General features: G+C 52.7%; 1 protein-coding gene across 2 annotated transcripts in view; it reads left to right on the plus strand.

Annotated features, from left to right (window-relative positions):
* The window catches only part of LOC123578785 (death associated protein), a 66023-nt gene extending 53921 nt beyond the window's left edge, over nucleotides 1–12102 (plus strand). The window contains exons 3-5 of one of the 2 annotated variants that reach the window (XR_006702512.1): nucleotides 7298–7340; nucleotides 8927–10328; nucleotides 10851–12102. Coding sequence is in view for 1 of the 2 variants with exons in the window: in XM_045441974.1 (XP_045297930.1) it covers nucleotides 7298–7340; nucleotides 8927–9040 (157 nt within the window). In the remaining variant the exon portion in view is untranslated. Of the gene's footprint in view, nucleotides 1–7297; nucleotides 7341–8926; nucleotides 10797–10850 lie in introns of those variants that run through there. The other variant, XM_045441974.1, reaches the window with a different exon arrangement.
* The last annotated feature ends 14099 nt before the right edge of the window (nucleotides 12103–26201 follow it).

Consider the following 26201-nt stretch of genomic DNA (forward strand, 5'->3'; position numbering starts at 1 on the left):
CAGAGGACCCTGTCGAGACTGTGATGTGGTCCTGAACAGGTGAGCCTTGGAAACCTCTGTGCATATTTGGCAGCTGCTTAGGGCAGGTGTGAGGAAGTTTCGGAGTTTTCTGCCGATACATAAGAAGCTGTTTCTTGGGCGCTAATCCCTGCTAATTCCGCCTCGGTTGCAATTCCTTTAAGTTTAGATAAGTGTGGTTTTAAAAAATTGGAAAAGCCCGAGGATGTGGGGAGGGCAGGAACAATATTTTTCACCGTCTCTGTTTCCTGAGAGAAAGTAATGTTCATCTTCAAAACCACATCTGTCAGAATGATTCTCATCAGATTAAATAAATCCTCAAAGCCGCGATCACAGTTTATAGAATCTTGGAAATGTACGTTATGCTGTGCATGGAGCCCTAATGGAATTTAAAATATGTGTGTTTTTGCGAACACAGCTTTGTAAGCAGACTCTTACCGGGGGTTCTCGTTGGTGAATTTTCGTTTAAGCTACCACATCTCAAGGAGCTTAGAAAGTGTTTCTACTAGACAAATGTAACCAACAATCATTTACCAGTTTTGAGATTCTATTAATTGTAGGTGGAAAAAGACAAAGAACTAGGGGGCCCTTTGGCCAACCCTGATGAAAATCCACAACACAGTCTGTGCCAGAAGAGGAGCCACGTGGAACTAGATGTCACCACTAGGTAGCATGGGAGAGGTCAGCCTTCGGTCATCTTGTCACAGGCAGCTGCCATATGTCCTTACAGGTGATTATAGCCTTTTTAGTATCAGAGAAGGGAAGAAGATTTCCGGGGGGTGTTTTGTGTCATAAAGACCTTGGACGACTGATCAATACACATGGATACGTGGTATTCTGTGCTGCCGGAAAGCATATTCTTATATTGGTATGCTAAGTCTAAAATACAGATTTGAAGAGGCACGTGCACCCCAGTATTTGTAGCAGCACTATCGACAATATCCAAACTCTGGAGAGAGCCCAGTGTCCATCGACTGATGGATGATAAAGGTGTGGTGCATATATGTATACATGGGGGGGGAATACTACTCAGCCGTCAAAAAGAATGAAATCTTGCCATTTGCAACCACGTAGATGGAACTAGAGTGTATCATGCTAAGCGAAATACATCAGAGAAAGACAAATTACCTTATGATGTCATTCATAGGTGGAATTTAAAAAATAAAACAGACGAACATATGGGAGAGGGAAGAAAAAAGAGGGAAACCACAAGAGATTCTTAAATGCAGAGAACAAACTGAGGGTTGCTGGCCGGGGAGAGGGGAGGTGGGGGGGGATGGCCTACATGGGTGATGGACATTAAGGAGGGCACTTTCTGGCATGAGCACTGGGTGTCGTATGTAAGTGATGAATCACTGGCTTCCACTCCTGAAACCAATATTGACTGTATGTTAACCAACTAGAATTTAAATGAAAATTTGAAAAAAAAAATTAGTTGCTAAGTCCAAACAATAAGACACCACTTTTCACACATTAGGATGGCTACTATCAAAAAACCCCAGAGTAGAACAGGTATTGGTGATGTGCAGAAATTGGAACCTTGTGCATTGCTGGGGAGAACCTCAGCGGTGGAACGTCTATGGAAAACAGCTTGGCGGTTCCTCAGAGCTGAACACGAATTACCGTATGACCCAGAAGTTCCGCTTCTGAGCGTGTACATGAAAGATTTGAAAGCGGGGACTCAAACAGATCCTATTAGACCAGTGTTCATAGCATCATTAATCACAAGAGCCAAAAGGGTGGAAACAAGTCAAATGTCCATCAGCAATGAACGGAAAAACAGAACATGACCTACCCATATAATAGCATATAATTCAGCCTCAAAACGAAAGCAGTTCTGGGGCACTTGGGTGGTGAAGCGTCTGACTCTTGGTTTCAGCTCAGGTCATGATCTCACGGTTAGTGAGTTCAAGCCCTGCATCAGGCTCTGAGCTGACAGTGTGGAGCCTGCTTGAGATTCTCCCTCTCCCTCTCTCTCTCTCTCTCTGCCCTTCCCGCCCTCCCTCTCTCTCTCAAAATAAATATAAACTTTTTTTTAAAAAAAGGAAACTCTGCTATGTGCTACAACCTGGGTGACCTTATGCTAAGTGAAATAAGCCAGGCATAAAAGGACAAATATTGTGTGATTCCACTCATGTGAGGTGCCCAGAGTAGTTTGAGTTCTTAGGACAGAAAGAACAGCAGTTGCAGGGGATGAGGAAGGGGGCTGGGAGAGGAGGCTGGGGAGGAGGTGGGGACGGGGCTGGAAGAGGCGGTTGGGGGAAGAGGCTGGGGAGGGGACCGGAGGTGGGGGTTGGGAGAGGAGACTGGGGAGGGGGTTGGGGGAGGAGGGTGGGCAGGGGGTGGGGAGGGGGTTGAGGGTTGCTGTTTACTAGTGTCTCCTAAGGATGCCGAGAGCCCTGCAAACGGGTGGTGGCGGTGGAGGTGGCTGCGTGACATCGTGAACGTATTGCCACTCAGTTGTACAGCTGTACGATTTACAGCGGCGACAACGGTAAATAAATTAGTTGCTGAGCTAGCTGGGATTTTAAAGCAGACCGGGCGGGGAGGGGAGACTGCACACCGTCTTCGGGAGCATCGTTTACCTGCCGCTGACGAGAGCCAGCCCGGGCCCGGGCCTCCCCTGCAGGCTAGGTAAGAGTGTGCACGTACAGCACATTTCTTGAATGTGTTGTTAAAACTTAAAACAGTGCAGGGGCGCCTCGCTGGCTCGGTCGGTTAAGCGTCTGACTCTTGATTTTGGCCCGGGTCCTGAAAGCTCACCGTTGGTGGGTTCGAGCCCCGCACCGGGCTCGGTGCTGCCGGTGCGGATCCTGCTTGGGATGATTCTCTGTCCTGCTCTCTGTGCCCCTCCTCCACTCACACTCTCTCTCAAAAATAAATAAAAAACATGGGAAAAAACCTACTTAAAAATCTGCAGGGCTTTTCCCCTTGTGGCTTCCGGTGCTGTATTTCTTAGCAGCACCGACAGATGGAGACGCGGGAGCACAGGGAAGCCGGATGAAGTCTGAGGTCTTCACGGCCGCTTCCGAGCCAGCTTAACTGGATGGAATATGCCTACTTTTGGCTGCGCCCCAGAGTCTGCTCAGACCGAAGCCAGCTTGGCGCCCCGGCTCCTCTGCCCAGATCGGCCCTCTGGGTGCGCAGAGGGCGACTTCCTGTCCCTTTGAACAGGGGGTCACAAGCCCCGCACCTGGCGGAAGGAATGGGGCCTGCCGTGGCCAAGACGTGGGGGTGGTATGGCCTCAGTGGCTCCCTGGGCCACACCCCTCACCCCTGCACAGCTCTCTCGGCAACCCCGTGGGCCCGTGCCGGCCGGTACGCCCGGCAAGAAGCCTGTGATACGCGTAGGCACGATCAGTGCCGTGTACTTCTTAAGACAACACCAAAAACGAAAGGCTGGAAAAGAGGATATTTGAGTTTTGAATTTTTTAGTATTTACTTATCTTGTAATATTTCTATTAATATGGAATGTTAATGTTTACTTCTGCAATTTGGGTTGCCCACCGTTTCCGGATTCCTTTCCAAAGCGGCCATGGGGTATATGCGCCCGTCACCTGCTCCCTCTTCTCACCCCTAACCAGAAAGTGGTTCCTGAATTTCAGCAGAATGTTTCAGAAACTCCCCTCCCTCCATTGCAACCCTAAAGAGCCATTTTGTACAGAATATACATGCCGTAAGACATCTGGGTGGCTCAGGACGCCTGGGTGGCTCAGTCGGTTGGGTGTCCAGCTTTGGCTCAGGTCATGATCTCACGGTCTGTGGGCTCGAGCCCCGCATCAAGCTCTGTGCGGACAGCTCGGAGCCTGGAGCCTGCTTCGGATTCTGTGTCTCCCTCTCTGCCTGCCCCTCCCCCACTCCAATCTGTCTGTCTCTCAAAAGTAAATAAATATTAAAAAATTTTGTAAAAGTCTGGCTTACAGAGCCACCAGCACCCGGCTGTCTTCCCACCCAACACCCAGACTGTTCTCAGAGCATATTTCTTTCCTCTGAGTCCAGCTTGCTTTTCACGGACACACTTTACCTTTATGAGCTGAATCCAACAAGCCATTAAAGCCCAACAGCTTAAGTAAGGACTCGTCAAAGCACAGGTGCCTCCGGAAGACGGGGGTCGGCGGGGGGAGTGCCATTTTGCACACCATCCTCAGGTTCTGTGCCCACAGCCCCTGCACACGCCCTAGGGAGTGAGCCGGGCTGGGGGCACTCTTATTTTGGGGTCTCTGTTAGTCCCCAGAGTCGCTCTGGACGCTTTACTGTCGTGAGGGGAGGTCTCTTTGGGAGACGCACCTGGAGGGGAGCCTGTGGGAGTCAAGATTCCAGGCATGGCCGCTCCCTCCCTCCCCGTGCATTTTCTGATGCTGGGGCTGGACCAGGGCCATTAGTGACCTCTTAGGATCATTGACACACATGTTCCGCGATGTTCTCAAGGCAAGGACTGGAACCCACCCTCGTGTTTAACGTGGGAGACACACAGGGACCGACTTGCACGGAAATACCCAGACTTTGAAGGGCACTTCGGAGGAGGGTCAGGGGGCCATCGGGTGGAAGCGTGGGACCCCGTGATGGGGCTCCTAGGGTCTGGAGACCCTTCCTCCACGCACACAGGGGAGCGGGCGCCGATGACCAGATCCCAGGAACCACGGGCAGGGACTGCCGTCCGGAGGGGGCCGGGCGTTCCCAGGGTTCAGGACGTGGGACCCACTGCAGGCTGGCACTCTGCTTGCGACAGGCCACCTCCTTTCTCCAGAACCAGGTGCTACTCCCCCAGGAGCGTAAGCTGCTGATGTGGCTGCAGTTTCCTTATAGTCTGGCTCTGGGCGTAAATGTGCATCTGTGTGTTTTATACACAGAGTCAGTTAGAATTACACGCGACTTTAACTTTTTGTCTTGTCTGCTTTTGTCCGTTTTTCAATAACGAATGTATACATACACGTATAGAAAGAGACAGGGAGAGAGAGAGAGAGAGAGCATATGTGGGCTTTTTTTAATATTTATTTTTGAGAGAGAGAGAGCACGAGCAGGGGAGGGGCAGAGAGACAGGGGGACAGAGGATCTGAAGCAGGCTCTGTACTGCCAGCAGAGAGCCCGATGTGGGGCTCGAACGCAAAAACTGCAAGGTCATGACCTGAGCTGAAATTGGACACTTAACCAGTGGAGCCACCCGGACGCCCAGGCATTCGTGTTCTATATAGATAATGGCTCACGCTTCCTCGGCCACCTATTGGGGCTCACTTTGGACCAGGGAAGCCACTCTACAGTGTATTTACTCTGACTAGATTCACTCTCTGTGGGTGACTTTCTCATCCAGTTCTTGCTGAGGGGAGGGAGCTGTCTCTACTGCCTTTAAGAGCCTTGACTGAGGTTACAAACCCAAGAAAAGTGGAGATGATTCAAGCAATCGTACACTCTTGGTACAAAACAATGGCGGTGCCTCCCTGAAAGGTGATGCCGCGTGATTAGTTGACGAAATGGAACCATCCCTACTTTAGGCTCTTCCCAGATTTTTATTTTTAATCTATTTTTAATTTTTTTAAAGGTTTATTTAATCTTATTTTCGAGAGAGAGAGAGAGAGACAGAGCACAAGCAGGGGAGGGGCACAGAGAGAGGGAGACACAGAACCCAAAGCAGGCTCCAGGCTCTGAGCTGTCAGCGCAGAGCCCGACACGGGGCTCGAACTCACGAGATCATGACCTGAGCCAAAGACTGAGCCACCCAGGTGCCCCTCTTCCTAGATTTTTAAAGGAACATTCAAAATGTAAGAAAGTTTTATGGTGCCAGGACCATATTCCTTTCTAAAACATTTATGAAATGTTAGAATCCAAATACACTACGTGGGGGACTCACACTTGGGTTGAACTCACTCATCTCTGGTTGGCTATTGATCCTGTAGCCAAATCATATGCGTAATAAAAGAAAAAAAAAATCCAACCCATTTAAGCACACAACAAAAGCGAAATAAAACCAGTCACGTAGGGGACGTTTCTGTGCTGCTTAGTAAGACTTGAAGTTTCTTAGTCTCCTGAAGTGACAGAAATCACTTGGGGGAATTTGGGGTATTTTAGCTCAACTGTTAGGGATATAAACAGTGAACTTACCGAATACTGGGACTTTTGCCTGCGGCAAAACAAAGCTAAGACAAGTGGTCTCCTTCCCAGGATGCCCAGCAGAGCAGGTGGGAGGCGAGCTGGGCAGCTCACGGGATGGACGCCCCTCTGTCTGCCCAGCAAGGCTGTCCACCCACCGGAGCCGCCCGCACCCCCTGTTACCCTCTCCCTGCCAGGCTGGCGTTGTATTCACCTCTTGCTCCCCGGTCCCCTCACCTCTGGTGGAGGCATTCAGGGGGAGCGCACCTGTGTACTCCCTGGAACTGTGTTCTCATGTTTTTAAATGATGGCAGCCACTTTTAAATGACGTGCAGCCACTTTTGAAAGTGCACAGGAGAGTGTATGCTAACGTGAAAGTATGCTCGGCGGATCCTAAATGCAGAAAACAACGTGACTCTTTTGTAAGAAGTTCAATGTGAAAACAAGTGTGTCTGTCCACAGAAAGAAAGACGGGAGGGATATCCATCTATTAACTGCGATCATTTCCACTTGGTAGAAGGACAACCGACGTCAGCACGTTTGAACCTGTCTGCGTTTCAGCAATGCACAGTTACTGCTTTGGTCCTGTCCCCCACCTCCCCAGTCTCGCTGACAGGTGGGCGAGCTCAATATGACTTGAGATGTTAAGAAATGACAATAGCTTCTCAAGGACCCTGCATTTTTAATACTTGGGTCTCCTAGGGGCCAGGAGCTTTTGCATCGGCTCTGGGATCTCACCCGTTAGAAGCTGCCAGAAAGAAGCCGCGCACCTCGCGAGGGCCCCGGAAGAATGCCTCCTTAGTGGGGGTCTCCGAGTTCTGCCCAGTGCGACCCTGTTTCTTCCCGGCCTCAGGAAGCACCTGTGTCCATCGTCTCTTGAAACAAAAACACCTGGGCTTGCCCCTAGCCTCAATTTGGGGACAGCCCCCCGAACGACAACAAAAGAAAGCACAGGACTCACCTGCTGCCTGCTGGTCTCCCGCTCCTGCCCGAACTCAGCCTCAGGAGAAGGGCCCCAATGGCCAGCGGGGGGTGGGATGCGATACTAGAGGAGGTCGGCTGCCCCTTCCTCCGTCCTCCCGGGTCACCGTCTGTTACGCTCCCCCAAACCCACCTCCTCCAGTTCGCGCTGCCTGCCTCCCTCCACTTCTGCGAGTTGTTCCCTGAAATCGCCTTTTCCCTTCTTGTCTTGCAGCCCGCCCAAACCGACCGTGTTCATCTCCGGTGTGATCGCCCGGGTAAGAGCCTTTCCGCCAAACCCTCGGTGCGCTGTGGGACTCCTCCTGTCTTTGTTAGACCCCATTCGTTCATCTGTCGGGGCCCAGAGGCCCCTGGGCTGTGTCGTTGTCTGTGGAGCGCTTCCACGGCGAGCGCTGTGTGGCGAGCACTGCCAGCGGGGCTCACACAGAGGAGCCGGAGCTGCCTGCCCCCCGCCTTCCTCGTGCTCCCCCTTCTCTTTCGACTCAACCAGGGTCGGCTGCTCCCCAGCGAAACAAGACTTAATAAGAATCGAAATAAGAGTTAGTTGTTGTGACACATGAAAATGACATGAAATTCACATCCCGGGGTCCGTGGATGCCTTTTAGCGGTGGATGCGGTTTTAGCCCCACGCGGCCACACCCATTCATGCGTGTCTACACTGCTTTCCTGCTACAGTGGCAGCTGAGCCACGAAGCCCGAAATATTTACTGTCTGGCCCGTTACCACAAATGTCTGCCGCCCCCAGACTAAACTCACGGGGGGGTTGTCGCACCCTTTACTTTTCAAGAGCCCCAGTTCTGGTGAAACCCAACTTTAAAAAAAAAATTGTTTTAATGTTTTGAGACAGAGAGAGAGTGTGTGTGTGAGCAGTGGAGGGGCAGAGAGAGACAGAGACAGAATCCGAAGCAGGCTGCAGGCTCTGGGCCGTCAGCACAGAGCCCGACGCGGGGCTCGAACCCACGAACCGCGAGATCGAGACCTGGGCCGAAGTCGGGTGCTTAACCGACTGAGCCACCCAAGTGCCCCCCAACATTTTCCTTTAATGACTCAGCAGCACACTCTCCTTTGAGGGAGGGCACAGCGGTGCCAACCATAGCCCTGTGGCTCACAGTACATCCGAGCTCTTAGCACGTGAGGACTTAAGAAAGTGCTCTTGCTGGACACAGCTCACCACGGAGCCCCAGGACCCCGGGGGACACACAGGTGGCTCCTCAAATACACAAAAGAAAATTAAATGCTGACACAAGGCCAGAGCCACCCATGGTGACAGCTCAGCCCCTGCACATCAGGGCTCCAGCCTGCTTGCCATGGTCTGGGCCCCAGCCACCATCACACATGCACTGTTGTCTCAAGAAGGCATTTCCTCCCCGACAAACAGCCAGGTGCCTTCTGTGAGACTCAGCAGGTTGGATCTGGCTTCATCTCACGGCTTTCAGCCCTGCCCTGGCTGTGTCTCCTTCCCAACAAGTGCCCTGACTCGGCCGTGGCAGCAGATCAGAATTAGGACACTGGATTTGGTTCTGTTTTGTCCCTGGATGTAGAGGTCACAGTTCTCGCAGAAGAAAGCCACCCAATACCGGCTTAGTCCTGAGCGAGTCGTATGGAGACCTGAGCTCACGGCAAGGGGGGCAGACAGCATTGTCACCCTCTGGGTGCCCCCCTCAGCACCCCAGACAGCTTCAGGACCCCCACGGTCCCAGGAGACAGCCTTCTACCTGCCAGCAGATTCCCCAGCCCACTGCCCACCCTGTGGGGAAGCCAGAGGACGTGGGGTCGGGGGCTTTGTTCTTACATTACCCCGCTGTTCAGTGTTGGTGAGCTGGTGCGTTCTGTCTCCCGACAGGGCGACAAAGACTTCCCACCGGCGGCCGCCCAGGTGGCTCACCAGAAGCCCCACGCCTCCATGGACAAGCACCCCTCCCCGAGAACCCAGCACATCCAGCAGCCTCGCAAGTGAACGGCGAGGCCCCAGCGCCCCCACCAGCAGTGCCTCGATATCCCGACCTTTGGTATCTCCCCGGCAGAGACAATTGGCGTTTTCTTCAACCCGCTGCTCCCCTGGGAAATCTAAGACAAAGTGAAGCGCCCCGTCCTTTGCCTTAAATTTCCGTGTCTGACACTAGAAAGGATCTGACCCCAAACCTCGTTTGCAGGGAGTCCTGGTTGATGTCGTTTGAGGGTCAGCGTGCCCCTGTACGTGCCTTTAGCAGAACTTGCCGAGACCTAAGTGAAGTGTTCAAAGCCCAGCTTTACTTGTGCGTCAGCGGTCATCGAGGGCACAGATTTGGGAGGAGGAGATTAAGGCTGGAGGGAAAGTGGACCATTTCATGCTTTTTGGTAACAGGACAACGCGTCTTAACACCTAGGGGACGCATTTCAGAATCACAGGGGCGCGTTTCAGAAAGGCAGGGCAAGGCAGGCTTTTGAAAGTGCCAGCAGCGTTACCGAATTCTCCTTCCCGTGTGACAGGGGGTCGCTGTAGGGGGACACCAGGTACTCCTGGGAAAAGCCAAAGAGAAGCTCCCGTCTTTGAAATGGCTTTTTAATCCCAGGAGCCACCTTCCGGAGAAGGAGAACGTAGACCGTGTGTGCAAAGGGAACAGCTCCAGAATGAGATCTCCGTGTGCGTCCCAAACCCGGCACGGCCCCGATCCAGACCGCCTCCAGCAGGGCAATCAGGCAAACCTGCGTTTCTCGTAATCCCCTCTAGAGCCGCTTCTGAGTTCTAGAAGTGACCACCGACCGGTGGAGGAGTAGACGTAAAGCTAGTTCTGGAACACCAAAGCAAGAGCGTTGTGGAAAGAGCAGATGAAACTCTGCCTAGAAGAAGGTAGAAACACCGTGTTCCACGTGAGCTAGAAAACACCTGTCAATCCCACTGCCCTGAGTTTCTTCTGCCCGCGTGCGGTTTGCCGGGCCCGTTCACCTGCTCAAGTCAGATGGTCCTACTCTTGCAGCCCGTCCTTCCTGCCCGGAGCGGCCCTGGACGGCTCTCGGGCTCACGGCGGTCGAGTGCTTTATTGTCCCGAAAAGCCAAAGGGCCGGTCCACTCGGATGCTGTGCCGTCCGGGCCCTGACCGGCCACCGCCGACGGCCGTGTTTGCCGGAGGCCAGCGCCGCCGGCCGCCCGATGTCCTTACCAAAGCCGCACCTGCCAGCTGGAAACCGTGACCTCATCAGACCTCATCAGACCCGCCCCTCGCCCTTCCCCGAGGGGGAGCCCAACGCCGCTTCACCTTCTAAAGGCAGGTTTGCTTTCTCTGCTCGCTGATTTGCTGAGGGCCAGCGAATAACCCTCAAGGTGCCCTGTCATCACATCTAGTATTTCTTAGCCGTGGAGATGTTGGTATCATTGGGCTTGCAGGGCTGCAGACTGGGGCAGGGGGGGGGGTGGAGCTGGCTGGTGGGGGGCATATGTCGCAGAGCACAGTGAGTAAGCAGCCACCTCCCAGGGCTGGGTCAGGCCTGGGCGGACCATTGTACCGTCTGCTACAGAAATTACGACGCATCCTTTTCCTTGATACTTTTTAGTTTTGCGGCCCCGGGTGCCGGGCTGTTTCCCAAGGTGCATTTTTTTCTCGTGTACTTTTAGCTACTTCTGGCATGTAGCCCTGGGCTCTAAATCATTAAACGCAAAATATTTTCCCGAATGAGTTCAATTGTTAACCTCAAGATTATTAACGATTGCAATAAAAGTCCCGCGTTTCTTCTCATGGTTTGTTTTTTCTTATATTTCAGAGATTTTTTTTTTCTTCTACATTTTACAGGGGCTCCCCGACGCTTTCACTAGAATCAGGCACATGCCCATGTCATGGACACTTTCGCAGATTGTTGCCCAGACACAAAGTCGACCCTCTGGACAGCTGACGCCTTGAGTCTCATCAGCTACTTTAAAATGTCTGAAAATGGGAAAGCTTAATGCAGCTGATTAAAACATATTACTTGAGCCCAGCAGCTGGCCCTATGCTAGGGAGGCCCTTCGGGACAGACTTAAGAAGGAATTAGTAGTAAGCCCAGGGGTGGCTGTGAGCAGCTTTTGGTGAAAAAGACATTCACCTTTCTCCAGAGGTCTCCGGGAACCCTGTGCAGAGGAGGAGAGCACAACTGTCAGACCCTGGGATTGAACTGGGAGGGTCCCCTGAAGTTTCCCCACCCGGGGCCTCCTCCTCCCTCAGGTGAGGACCTGAGTGTCAGGCATCTGACAGGCCAGAGTTGGCATCTCCCAACCAGCCTGGCCTTTCCTTAGCCCTCGTGTCCCCTCTGGAGCCGCTGTTTGCATTAGCACATTCGTCTTAAGAGACTGGGAACAAAATGAGGGTCTCACGTATTTAGCGTCACCGGGCAGGGAGTCGGGCTCTGTCAAACGCTGGTGGACAGAAATGCAAAACACACAACCAACATGGAACAGAATTGTCCCCAGGCCTTTATTATTAACATCATTGTGACCTACATTTTCCCCACATCGTTGCCTAACAAAGTACCACAAACTGGCTGGCTTGAAGCAATGGAAATCTAGTATTCCATGGTTCTGGAGTCTAGAAGCTTGAAATCGAGATGTCAGCCCAGCCCTGCTCCCTGGGAAGGCCCTGGGTGATGCTCTTTCCCTTTCTGATGGCTGCTGGCATTCCTTGGCGTTCGTTGCTGGTTCAGCATAAATCCAATCTCTGTCCCCGTCGTCATGTGGACACCTTTTCTGTGTGCATCTGTGTCCACATTTCCTTCTTCTGAGGACACCATCATTGAACAATGTCCTTAGACACTTGAACCACTGAATGATTCCCCCTAATCAGTATGACCTCATGGTAAGGAATTTGATCTGCAAAGACCCTATTTCCAAATAAGGCCGTGTTCACAGATGCTGGGGGGTAGGACTTGAACATAGCTTTTGGGGAATCATAGTTCAACCCAGAGCATCAACTGTGTGCTGAAAAGCCAGAAACCTCCCTCCCGGCTCACACTGTTTGACTAACTATTTTGTAAATCGCTTTTTTGAATAAACTTAGCCGTAAGAATGCTTTACCCGCTGCAGATTACCGGCCAGGGAGCAGTCAAAGCCCGTCTGCAGGCGGCAGGGGAGAGGCGTGGGCGTGGTTGGTGCCTCCAGCCGCAGGAGGCTGTCTGTCCCCTGGTCCCCGCGGCTTGTGAGGCTGCAGCTGTCTCTGCCCATGTCCTCAGTCCAGAGCCACATGCTTCCAGATCCCACATCTTCTTCCCTATGAGAGTTTTCCATCGGTGGTGGCTGTCCCATTTCACAGACAGGAAGACTGAAGCCCAGTGCCCAGTGGCAAAAGCCACTGTCAGCAAACATTTGTCGAAGGGAAATATACAAATGGCCACCAAGCACATGAAAAGATGCTGGGGATCATTGGTCACCAGGGAAACGCAAATCAAAATCACAGTGAGGGACCACCTCGCACCCACTAGGAAGGCTAAAATCAACAAAGTCAAAGGACAGCAGGTGTTGGCAAGGATGTGGAGAAATCAGAGCCCTTGTACAGCGCTATCGGGAATGTGAAATGGTTGCAGCCACGGAGAGAAATGGAAACATACGTCCACACAAATGTGTGTGCCCACTTATTAGCGGCACGATTCTTTTTTTTTAATGTTTATTTTTGGGAAAGAGAGAGAATCCCAAGCAGACTCCAAGCTGTCGGCACAGAGCCCCACGTGGGGCTCGAACTCACGAACCGTGAGATCATGACCTGAGCTGAAGTTGGACGCTTAACCGACTGAGCCCCCCAGGCACCCCTAGTGGCATTGTTCTTAATAGCCAAAAGGTGCAAACAACCTCGATGTCCATCGACTGAAGATAAATCAAACGTAGTATATCTGTACAACAGAATATTTGGTCATAAAAAGGTTAAAGGCAGACGAACCTTGAAAACCAGGGGCGCCCGGGTGGTTCAGTCAGTTCAGCATCCAACTTCGGCTCAGGTCATGGTCTCACGGTTCGTGAGTTCGAGCCCCACATCGTGCTCCCTGCTGTCAGCCCAGAACCCACTTTGGATCTTTGGATCTTCTGTTCCCTTCTGCCCTTCCCCTGCCTGTGCTCTCTCTCTCTCTCTCTCTCTCTCAAAAAATAAACTTTAAAAAGTGAAAAGAAAAACATTATGCTCAGTGAAAGATGCCAGCCACGGAAGACCATGTATTATGGGGTTCCGTTCATAGGAAAGGCCCAGACTAGAGAATATCTAGAGACAATGGCTCTTGGGCTGGTGGGGGCAGGGAGGACAGGGAGGTGGGTGAGAGCCAAAGGGAACAGGGTTTCTTCCTGAGGCGATGAAAATACTCAAAAGTCAACTGAGAAGATGCTTGCACACGTCTGTGAATATGCCAAACCAGAATTGTGTGCTTTACTTTAAGCTTATTTACTTATTTTGAGAGAGACAGAGACAGCGTGAGCGGGGGAGGGGCAGAGAGAGAGGGAAACAGAAAATCCCAAACAGGCTCCGCATTGTCAGCAAAGAGCCCGATGCGGGGCTCAAACCCACGAAACTGTGAGATCACAACCTTGGTTTCATGAGCCGAAACCAAGAGTTGGACGCTTAACCAACTAAGCCACCCGGGCGCCCCTCGAATTGTGCACTTTTTTCAGTGGACAGATTGTTGGCCTGGGAAGTGTATCTCGATAATTATTTTTTTTTAAGTCCGTGTTAACAGGTGGCAGAGCTAAGGCTGGACTCCAGATCCTTCTGACCCCAGGGCCACGGCCTCCTCAGCATCGGGCCCCACTCTGAGGTGCTCGCTGGACCGAGGAACAGAAATCCCACGCAGAAAGGGAGCTGCCAAGACAGGACCGCAGACGTGGCTGGATGCCGAGGGCACGAGGAGGGGACCGTGCTGCCGTCGGGGGCCTGGACGGCATGATGGGGCAGGTGTCATCATGGAGAAGAGGTGAGGGGGGCGTCAGACCGTGTGGGGCCTCCGCGCAGAGCTGCTGAGCAGGGCTTCGACAAGGAGGGGCCGAGGCGTGTGGTGGTGCCAGGGTGGGGGTGACAGTGGGGCCTGGGGACGGAGACAGTGGGCACGGGCCGCTGGGGACACAATGGAGATGTGAGCCCAAGGTGCCAGGCAGGTGGAGAGAGGCAAGCCAGGGGCCGTGTGGGCGTGGGTTCTGGAGAGTTCTGCTGGCAGGACACGGAGACTGAGGAGGATGAGGAGCTACGTCAGCAGGTGACTGATTCCATCACCCTCACTGACCCGAGAGCAGGGGTGTCTGGGAGGAGGAGAGACAGAGGCCAGATTTCACAGGAATCAGAGAGGAGCAGCCTTTGAGGAGCCCAGCTGGCGGGAGAGCAGGTTTGACGGGGAAGGAGTCGTTCGGCACCGGCGACCAGGGGACTTACTGGAATGTGCTTGCGGAGGAAGCCCCAGTGGGGCGCACGGGGGCCGATGGCACAGGTGCTGGAGTGCAGGCAAGGGCCGGAGCAGGAGGCTCAGGCTCGGGAAGGGGTGGGAGCAGGGAACAGAACCCACGCGGACCCAGCAGAATACGCGGAGTCGGGGGGACAGCTGAAGCTCACACTGCACACGCGGGCACTCGGCCACCAGGAAAGCCTGCGAGGATGTCGTGTGCCGAATAGGGCAGTGAAGGGCGGGGTGGCTGATGCACAGGGTTAAAGGTAATGAAACCTGTTTCCGAGCCACAGAAAGAATGGTTCACACACACAGACACAGACACACACACACACACGTGTGGGTCTGTAGTGGAATTATTCCATCCCAACTTAGGGCTTCCTCCAGCCCTGAAGGGGAGGAACTGGAGAAAGAAGGGGCTGCCTGCCCTCAAGATGGAGATGGGGGCCAAGGCCAAGGACGTGTTACAGGATGCAGGTGCTTTCCTACCCCACGAGCCAGCCAGCTAGACGAGCGTGGGCTCTGCCCAGGGAAGGTCGCCACTGACTCAAGCTGGGTGTTCGTTACTGTGCTAAGTAAGCACTTCCCACGCACTGTCCACCAGCACCCTCTGGACCGCCTCGGAGGCGGACCGCAGCATCGCACCGATCGCCAGACAAGGCGAGACCCCAGGAACACTCAGACGTGGACGTGGGAAGTTTTAGCACAGAGGGTAAGTTCAGTAACACACCCCACCGCCTGCTAGCCCCGAGGGGCGGACGCCATGGAGGGGCTTCCTTGGGGGTCTGAGGATGGCCGGAGGGACTGGCAGGCAGAGGAATTCGAGGGAGCCAGGCAGCGGGATGGCAAAGATCCAAGTGAGGAAAGTGGAGAGGATGAGATGGCCTAGAGGGGGCAGTCTGGATGCTGAGTCCCCAAGGATTGTGACTTGGGTGCTGAAATCCTTGGGGAGACGGGGAACCCCCAGGGGTTACTGGGTGCCAGCAGTTGGGATAGGCACAGGGTGACTGTAAGCAGAAGATGCAAACCACAGAGAAAGAAAGGCTGTGAGGAGGGCAAATGCTGATCTAAAAACCCCACAGGGACAAGAAGCTTCGCTTAGCTGCTGCCCTTTTTAAATTTTTTTTTTCAATGTTTATTTATTTTGGGGACAGAGAGAGACAGAGCATGAACGGGGGAGGGGCAGAGAGAGAGGGAGACACAGAATCGGAAACAGGCTCCAGGCTCCGAGCCATCAGCCCAGAGCCCGACGCGGGGCTCAAACTCACGGACCGCGAGATCGTGACCTGGCTGAAGTCGGACGCTTAACCGACTGCGCCACCCAGGCGCCCCGCTGCTGCCCTTTTTAAAAGGGGAGGGCAGGGCGGCTGTCCTGTGCTGAGCTGAGCCTTAAAGGAGGCGGGTCTGGAGCAGACACGCCCAGACATGCCCATGATGAGATGAAGAGATGGTGAGGGGCCCTTGAGGCAGGCTTGGGGTGCCAGGCCATGCACTGGGGCGGGGGGGGGGGGGTGGAGGTGGGGGGAGAGCTCACACTCGGTGGTTCCAGTGCTGCCCCTGCCAAATCCAGTTCTCCAGTTAGCATCTCTGGTCCTCAGGTCTCCAGCTATCTAATTGGGCCGCTGTGTACGCAGAGAAAGGGGTTTTGCAATTTTGCAAGAATACGAAAAAATCATTGATACTGGTACATCTATGGTCGTATTAGATACCAGTTTCATTAGATAGCTGGCTAATACCAGTTTCAAAAGAACAGAGCCCCCAACATGGGCAGACGGTGCTGGCAGGGCGAGGGCGTGGGGGTTTTGGGGAGCAGGGACAGAAGACTGCAGAAAAGGAGGGCCGGATCGGTGCCAATCCAGGCGGAGTCTGGGATTAGAGAGGAGGCCAGAGAGGCTCGGTTAATGATCAGCACAGCAGGGAGGGGTAGAGCCTCAGGGCCCTGAGGACCCCCTAGGACAGACGTGACCCAGAGGTCAACGAGGCTTGCATTGGCCCCTAGCTCCTGCTGCGGTGCACGGTGCTCTGTTTGGGCTCATGTCTCCCTAGTACAGAGCTCAGCCCCTTGACTGGTTTCGGCAAGAAATCCCCCTGTGACTTTCACAAGTGTTATTGGGTTGATTCAAGACACACGAGGTTATGGGGGGGCACCCATGGAGCCAGAGTCCTGCGCTCTCCCCTGGTGTAGAGAAGCAGACCCCCGCCCACCCCCCACCCCATCTCTGGGCCCTTCTGGATCACCTGCGAGGCCCTGGCTTGGTCTGGTGAGACCAGCTCCCCACTCTCAACACATCCCCTCCTGTGCCAGTCCCTCTCTGGGTCCAGGGAGGAAGACAGGGGCCATATTACACCCTGTCCCGTCCTCAGGTGCATGCCGGTGGCACCAATGCCCATCCACTCGGGGGCCCGCCTCGACTCCACTCTTCAAACCACGGTCCGCCCCTGATGGAGCTGTGCCGGCCGCCATCAGAGCCCAGAGCAGGCGTGGGCCCTCTGAGGTCATGTGCCACTCTCCACTCCGCACCTGCGCAGTTCACTTTTCTTCTCTGGGCCTCGGCTTCATCACTGCCAAAGGGAACCTTCCTGAACTTCCCAGATGAGGCTGTGTGCGTGTGACAGGGGTGCGCACTCAGTCGATCTTAACTTGTCATCATTATCACGATGGCTGTTACTTAGGACGCAGGACTAGAGACACCACGAGACCCTGCCCGGTTAAAGCAAACACCACTAAGAGGCCGAAGAGACAGGGCGAAGGCGGTGGGGCCCTGCTGTAGGCCTCTCGAGAACCCCATGCTCTGTGACCCCCCAATGCCGACTCAGGGGTGCACGAGCACAGGCCCAAACCCGAACAACACTCTCCCCATCCTTGATCCGGGTTCTTTCACAAGCCAGGCACGGGCGCAGGGAGCCAAGCTTCAGGGTGCGGCAGGCCCGTGGTGGGAACAAAAGCGGCCGGAAACAGTGGAAACCACTGGAGACAGTGGAACGACCACCGGCAAAGTGGAGGGCGCTGCCCGGCCCGGGCAGATACGGCCTTCAGGCACCCCAAGAAAGGGCAGGGCTGGAGGGAGGACCTGGAAGGAGACGAAAGAGATCGCCAGACCCAGCAGGCTTTTAATTAACGAATTAGCTCGAAAACATCTGCCTCCTGCCTCAGCGGCCGGCGGTGCCCTTCTGCTGTTCTCCAGCTTTTTCGAACGTCACAGCTGCCATGCTGGTTACATGCTTCTTTCTACAAACCCCAAAGTAAACTTTTTTTTCCCCCCAAGACTTTGTATCCTGCTGGCCTCTGCAGTATACAAAACAAAAGCAAAACCAAACCAAAAAATCCCAGGCATTTCATAACTGTCCCAGGAGGCGTCTGCGGCCATATGCTCCTGAAGTCGAGAGGGGGCGAGTGGGTGGTGGTGGTGGTGAGCTGTGAAACTCCGAGGACTTGAAATTTCCTCAATAGTTGTATTAGCTAGAGTTCCCCAGAGAAACAGAACAGGAGACAATGGTAGATGACCATAGATATAATGATAGATGGATATGATAGATGGATAGGTAGAAGATGATAGATAGATAGATAGATAGATAGATAGATAGATGATAGATAGATGATAGGTAATAGATAGATAGATAGATAGATAGATAGAAGATGACAGATGATAGATAGATAATAGATGATAGGTAATAGATAGATAGATAGATAGAAGATGATAGATAGATAAATAGATAGATAGATAGATAGATAGATAGATAGATGATAGATAGATGATAGGTAATAGATGATTGATAGATATATAGATAGATAGAAGATGATAGATGATAGATAGATAGATAGATAGATAGATGATAGATAGTAGATAGATAGTAGATGATAGATGATAGGTAATAGATACATAGATATATAGACAGAAGATAGATAGATAGATAGATAGATAGTAGATGATAGATATATGATAGGTAATAGATAGATGATAGATTGATAGGTAGATGATAGATAGATAGATAGATAGATAGAAGATGATAGGTAATAGATAGATAGGTAATAGATAGATAGAAGATGATAAATGATAGATAGTAGATAGATAGTAGATGATAGATGATAGGTAATAGATACATAGATAGACAGAAGATAGATAGATAGATAGATAGATAGATAGATAGATAGATAGATGATAGATATATGATAGGTAATAGATAGATGATAGATAGATGATAGATGATAGATAGATAATAGATGATAGATAGATAGATAGTAGATGATAGATGATAGGTAATAGATACATAGATAGAGATGATAGATAGATGATAGATTGATAGATGATAGATAGATAGATAGATAGATAGATAGAAGATGATAGGTAATAGATAGATGATAGGTAATAGATGATAGATAGATAGATAGATGATAGATATATGATAGGTAATAGATAGATGATAGATAGATGATAGATGATAGATAGATAATAGATGATAGATAGATAGTAGATGATAGATGATAGGTAATAGATACATAGATAGAGATGATAGATGATAGATTGATAGATGATAGATAGATAGATAGATAGAAGATGATAGGTAATAGATAGATAGATGATAGGTAATAGATGATAGATAATAGATGATAGGTAATAGATACATAGATAGATAGAGATGATAGATAGAGGATAGATTGATAGATGATAGATAGATAGATAGATAGATAGATAGAATAGCTAGCCAGAGAAATAAAGAGATTTGTTTTAAGGAATTGGCTCACATGATTATGGAGGCCAGCAAGTCCAAAATCTGCGGGGTAGGCCAGCAGGTGCGAGACCCAGAGAAGAGCCAGTGCAGTTCAAGTTCAAAGGCCATCTGCTGGCAGAATTCCTTCTTGCTGAGGGACACGTCTTTCGTTGTTCTCAGGCCTTCCCACGACTGGATGAGGCCCACCCACATTGTGGAGGACACTCTGCTTCCCTCAAAGTCCACCGATTTCAATGTGAATCTCAACCAAAACCTCACAGAAACATCCAAGATAACGTTCGACCAAATATCTAGGCCCCGTGGCCCAGCCAAGAGGACAGACAAAAACGAACCATCCTGACTCTATGTAGTGAGAACAGAGAACATACTTGGATACTAACGAAGTCTTCATTATCTCTAGGGCTGTGGTCCTCACTCGGGGGGGCCATCTTACCCCCAGAGAACCTTTGGCAATGCCGGGGACCGGGGAGGAAGAGAGGGACACTAGGGGTGGCATCCAGCGAGTGGAGGCGGGGGGTGCAACCCAAACTCCTACAATGCACAGGGCAGCCCCGACCACAAAGAATCATCCAGACCAAAATGTCACCAATACCAAGGTTGAGAAACCCCAATGGTCCTGTTCTAGAAGTCCATGACTTCTCACAATGAAATTACATAATTAAAGGCAAATTTCCCTCATCCTGGACTCTTGAAAAAGAAATATATGTGTTTCAGTGACAAGGGCATGCTTGGTACAGGCAGCTAGTGTAGCTGGAGCTTCTGTGTGCTTTTCCGTCCCTGGAGCAGAAAATAGCAAACCACCCTGATTCAGATCCGCTCCTGGATGCAATGGAAAATTTTAGATAAAGCAAGCCCTTTCCTTCAGGGAGCGCGCACAGCATAACGGCTGTTTTCTCAGTCACCGATACAAAGGACAGCAGAGATTAATGTCCCCCGTGGCTCCCTCAGCACACTCACCTAGAACAGGCAGGACAGACACACAGGCTTTTGGCTCAGCTACTTAAAGATTCTCATAAGAAGGTCTAGAAACCTCTTTCCGAATGACTGCAGCCTATTTTCCAAAATGGACCTCGTATGGCTCAAGCTGATGAGCCTCGGAGTTCGTACACACGGCAGAGGGGTGAAGGGTGAACTTGGAAGACGGCCTCTGTCTATGGAGCCAGCCTCGGAGCATAAGGTGGAGGGAAGAGAAAGCTGTGTAGGTGAAGCTCTCCTTCAGCCGGGGACTTCGGCCACACCTTATGTCCCTGTCTCCTGGCAGAGTCCCTACCCTCCACACCCACCAGCAACCCTCCACAAGCCCTTGTCTCTGTCACAGAAGGACTAAGACCAGCCGTGACCTCGTGGGGAGGCGGCCGCTTCTGACCCACAACTCCATGCGTGCGATGCTGACATCCTTTCTTCCCCTCAGATGTGAGGATGTCCAGTGAGTTGGTTCTACTCTTAAGCCGCAACATGCACAGCACAGCTGGATGACATCACAAGGTGGCTGGAAAACACGTTTCAGGGCGCCAGACGGAACAGGCATTTGCAAAAGTCACGTGCTTGACCACAAAAGTCTCCACCTTCGGTGCCAATGATGCCTCAGCCTCTGTACATCGGTTGATTAGAGACTTTCAGGTTCAGTCACTTCTAGAAACCCTATCTGCCAGGGTGACATCACTAACCGGGGAAGCCCTGTGTGACTGCGGAAGTCATTTGGCACAAATGAGCAGCTTTTTCGGTTATGTTAAGACTCATCCTAATTCCAGTCCCTAGAATTACCCAACATCAGAGTTGGTGTCAGGCCAGAGCCAGAAAGGCAGCCCAAGGGTTTGTGGTCCCTGGATCTTCTGCACCTGCAACCTGGAAAGCAGAGCACGGTGTGTGAACACCCATCCTTGCCCGTAGGACCCATGTGAGAAACCCACATCCTGGCCAGCACCAGCTCTCAGACTCGTGTAGATTGAGCAGATTTTGGAGGAGAAAGGACCTGTGAACAAAAATCACAACCCAAACAAACCAACGGACCTAGGAAACCATGTTTGGAATAATCCTAAATCAGATTTCCTTAAAGCATAATCAGGAACCCCCCTCAGACGACATATAACGTCACGTCATATACCTCTAACGGCCCCGGGAGGATGCTAAGTGAGTTAAGATAACTAATGAAGCCCTTCATGTACTTAGTGTGTGGGTTTCACAGCTGAAGCTTTTTTCCTGCCTTAAAACAAATTTTTGTCAACTTAATAGGTTCTTGAACTATCCTCATAGAGCCCCTTAGCATCTTAAAAGGATCCCCCCAAAAGTCATCCTAGGAAACACCACCACAACCAGAAGATTATTACCTCGGAGGCAGAAACCATCACAACGTCTAAGAAAGAGAACCAGCATCAGTTTGATAAACAAGTATTTTCCTCAAGGACAATTGGGTAATCTGAACAGAATGAGAAAATGATAACGGAGCACTTGTGCTTTGTCTCAACTCTAGAGACTTAACCAGAGTTACACTGTGTTTCAGGAATCACAAAGGCATCCAAGACCTATTTCCCACCACTACCTCCACCACCATTATCTTCACCATCACCACCACCATCACCTTCCTCCTCGCATCTACTGAGCACTCACCATGTGCCAGGGACTCACGGCAACCTTACCTGGTAGATGCTGTCACTGTTGATATTCCATAAGCACAGGGCGGTAGGTCACTTGCTTCACTCACACAGCTAGAAGGTGGCAAAGTGACATTGATCCGACCACCAAGCTCTAGGCTGTTCACCACCCGTCTTTATTTTTTTTTTAACGTGTATTTATTCTTGAGAAAGAAAGAGAGCGTCAGCGGGGGAGGGACAGAGGGGGGGGCGGGGACACAGAATCCGAAGCAGGCTCCAGGCTCCGAGCTGTCAGCACAGAGCCCGCAAGGGGGCTCGAACCCATAAACCATGAGATCGTGACCAGAGCCGAAGTCGGACGCTTAACCGACCGAGCCACCTGGGCGCCCCTTCATCACCGATCTTTGAAGAGCAGAACGCTCCACTGCCGTTTCCACATTGCATCCATCCCCTACCCTCTGACAACCCGGACCGTTGCCAGGCTCCTCTGTCACCCCACAGAAGAGGGCAGACGTTGCTCTGCCAATGCACAGAAGTCATCCCAGGGGTGGTAGGCATCAGTAGTGGGAGGAACAACAGTGAGGTCCTCTGGTTGCCAAACATCTGGATCGGAGCCCGACAGGTGCTGGGTCCTGCTCCCGGGATGGGTAAACCTAGGAGAAATTTGGACCCCATTCCTCCTGAGCCAGAGAACGAAAGGGAGGAAATCATGAGAGACTAGATTAAAGTCCAGCTTCCAACTCCAAGTTCAAGACCCCGTCTCCTCCAGCAGTCAATGGGACCCCCCTATGGACATGCTGAGGGTCCTCATCTCCAGCAGGGCTGGAGCAGAGAGCTCGAAAGGAGAGCCGATGGGGAGAGCTGGTCTACAGTGGTGAGCATCCCCCCAAATCAGATGGACAAGAGGATGGGGCCACCCCCTGCTTGCCCTTTGGGAGTTGACCGAGAGCGGAAAATACAAAGAAAAACACTGACCTTTCTGCTTTGCTGCAGGGATAACAGCTTCTCCCCAGGGCCCTTTCCCCCCGTCTTCCTGGGAATGGAGCCCATTATAGATGTACAGGCAACGAGCCCACTTCTAACAGCTCCGTTTTGCAACCTGACAGTTACACGTGGCGCAGGACAGAGTTCTGGCGAATGTGATACAAGTGGGGGGTGTCTTAAGGGAGTTGGATCATCCAGAAGATTTGCCTGTTGTTGCCCCTCACCTCTTTCTCCTATGTGGAAAACAGGTATGATGGCTTGTGCTCCAGCAGCCACTTTGGATTATGAGGCAACCAAGGGAACGGACGCTGTTGCCAAGGATGACGGAGCAGAAAGACAGAAAGAGCCTGGATCCCTATGACAATGGAACCACCATGCCAGCCCCAACCTGCCTCTAGACTTCGCTTAGAGAAAAACAAACACTCGAGTGTTTAAGCCACTATTTTTTGGCCACAACAGCAAAGTTCAGAGCACACACTGAGTATATCTCAGCGCCTCCTCTCACTAGCCCTGAGACCTTGGATAGGTTTCTTGACCTCTCCTTATCTCAGTTTCCCCATATGTAAAATGAGGCTAATTAGAGCTTCTTATTCCAGGGTTTTTAGGTGCCTGGCCCACAGTAGCATAGTAAGCTTTGACAGTGATATGAATCATAATGACGATGATGGTCATTGATACTAGTGACACCGACGATGATCATTCTTGAGTTTTCTCACACGTGCAGCTGAACCTAATCCTGTTTGATACAAATGCTCACCGTGGCCGAGCGGGAGTGCGTTTTCCCTGGAACAAAGGAGGAGACATCACTCCTCAACCTCCATCAGCAGCTGCTCCAGGAAACCATGAGGTCAGAAAACCAGAGGCCAGTTCCCGGGAAGGAGCACCCTGGGGCAGTCATGGCAAGCCTGGTAAATGACTCGTCCAGCCCACGACCAGGCTCATATTTGCTGGGTCGGCATACAAGCAGGACGCAATAGAATATCAAGGTTGCGTGAGGGAAGGAAGGGGGCGAGACCATCCAGAGACGACGGGGCAGGGAGCACATCCGAACTGGGGAGAGTGGGTAAGGTTGTCCGGGATGACGCTCGATGAGGCCGGCCCCCCTTCCACCCTCTCCGACACCTACAGTAAGACCACCAGCCAGGCTCCTCGTGTGCCTCCTGTCCTGATTTCCTGAAGCATCCTGTGTCCATAAGTCCTTCAGGAAAGCAGCATAATTTCTACCTGCTTATAGCAGAGAGAAGAGAAGCTCACAGTAATTAAACACCTTGTTGGCTGTGTTCTCCGGTTCTCAGGGCAGGGGCAGACTCCACCGTCCTGAGTTCTAACCCTGCGGATGCCAGCACGGGCCAGAGCCAGGACCGCTGGGTGCTGACGTGCGGACCTGGGACTGAGAGCAGAGGCCCGCTTCTCTCTCTGCCTGCTTTTCTAATCCCAGGTGGTTGGATGGTCGGAGGGCAGGTTGGCAGCAACCATCCACCTTGGGGGGCACCCCCTGCTCCCAGAAGGCCCGAGGATGGGCCTGTTAGCGGGGCTCCCCTGCAAGCTCTGGGGAGAAATGATGCACTTCTCGGGGGGGGGGGGCACCCTCCTACCCCGTTCCTCCTTCCTTCTCACGGTGGTTGGAAAGATCTTGACCCAGATGGCCGGGGATGCTGCTCCTGGCCCTGAGGATACCGCAGCAGCTGAGCCGAGCACCGATCGGGGCCGACTACCCACAGTTGGCGGTGCGGCCCTAAGATCGAGGAGCTGGGGCCCCTCTCCAGCCGCTTGGAAACCATGCACAGTCCAAGGCAGCTCACCATTGCAGGGACTCACACAGGGCCTGGGGCTGAAGAGCTGTGGCCGGATTCTCTCTCTCCTAATGGAGCTTGTTAGGACGCAGAAGGCCTTTCAAACGTGCCTGACCGCATCCCCGCCGCAGGCCATGATTGCACTGGCCTACCTTCCGCTGGGATTCGCAAGGGTTCTCCAGAGGCATTCCCGGTCACCTGGGGGCCGTGGAGGCAGAGAAGTGAGGGCCAACCCTTGAGGACAGTCTGTCAAGGCAACTGGTGCACAGCCTGCGCTCAGAGTGGCCCCCAGACTCTGTCCAGGCAACAGGTCAGGTGTGCAAACTTCCTTCAGAGATTCACTCTTCTTTACGGAAATGACTAGCGCTGCCGGGCTCACAACGAGAACGTGTAGTGAAGCCGGGACTGGACCCGTCTGTCCGTCTCCAAAGACCTTTCCCCGCACCGCCTAGAATCTGCATGTCATCACTCCGTTTCATTAAGCAAGCCAAGCATCTTCTTCCCCGTCTGCTCCTCTGGGAGAAAAGCCAGGCGGGATCTAATAAAGCTGGGTATTTTCCCCAGCGAGGTTACTGCTGAGCCCATCTCACTGGTTTCCATTTTCACTGAACACGGTCCTTGTCGGATGCCAGTACCCTCGTCAACGCGGCCTCATCAGCCGGATCCCCAGAGGCGGTACCGCTGCTCCCTCCGCCGGCAGGAAGCGGCTGCTGGCAGGTCAGATTTTTGACCGTTGGGCAGACGAGATCAGGAGGCTGGTGGCTCCCCGAGGTGTGCGTGGGACCGCCCCCAGCTTCTGCTCACCGCCCCCCCCCCGCCCCCCGGGAACACAGCCCCAGCCCTGTGAATGACCTCTGGAGAGGCACACGGAGAGCAGCTCAGAGGGCAGCACAGCCCAGACGGGGAAGAGCCCGGAATGACTCCGGGATGGGGGCCCCAGCTCAGCCCTCGAGGCTGCCCCAGGGCCAGGCACAGAGAGGGAAGCGAGGCCTTCTTCTCTTTCCTCCTGCCTCTGTGGGGATGCAGGGGTTCTGTCTGGGGGACCCCAAGTGCCTTTGGTGCAGGTGCCGGCTGCGGCCGGCCATCCTTCCAGCGTCAGGATGGAAAGGTCCAGTAGGTCACGGATGTGGCCTCCGTGAAGTCAAGGACCTTTCAGAGCCGGGGAAAGTGAGCAGACGTATGTGGGAGACGGTGGGGGGAGGGCGGGGTGGAGAGCTCCACTCACCCGCCTGGGAGTCTGGTCTCAAGTTAGAAAGCAGATGTCGCTGGGACTGTCCCCGGGCTTGAGTCTGGAGGACTCAAGCGGAGAAAGGAAGGAGACAACTTTTTACTGGCTGCCAGTTCTGTGTCCACCCTGATAAAGAGCTCGGTACAATTTGTGTCGTTTAATTAAATCTTCCTGAAAACCCTACAAGCCAGGAAGATCCCCACTTCAAAAACGCGGACGCGGAAGCACGAGGCAGGCTCCTTGCCCGGAGCCCTGCAGCCAGAAGGGCGTAGGGTGGACCCCGGGTCCACGCGCTCCTGGGTCCACTGTGCCGCCGCCCAAGGGACAGAGCGGAACTCTGCTCGTGGCCTCGGTCCCGAGTCAGGAGGCCAGAGGCCAGCTCGCCAGTCCACAGATACTCCTGGGGCAGCTGCCATGGGCCAAGTTCTGTTCCAG

This window comes from Leopardus geoffroyi, chromosome A1 (genome assembly GCF_018350155.1).
Source record: "Leopardus geoffroyi isolate Oge1 chromosome A1, O.geoffroyi_Oge1_pat1.0, whole genome shotgun sequence".
Lineage (NCBI taxonomy): Eukaryota > Metazoa > Chordata > Mammalia > Carnivora > Felidae > Leopardus > Leopardus geoffroyi.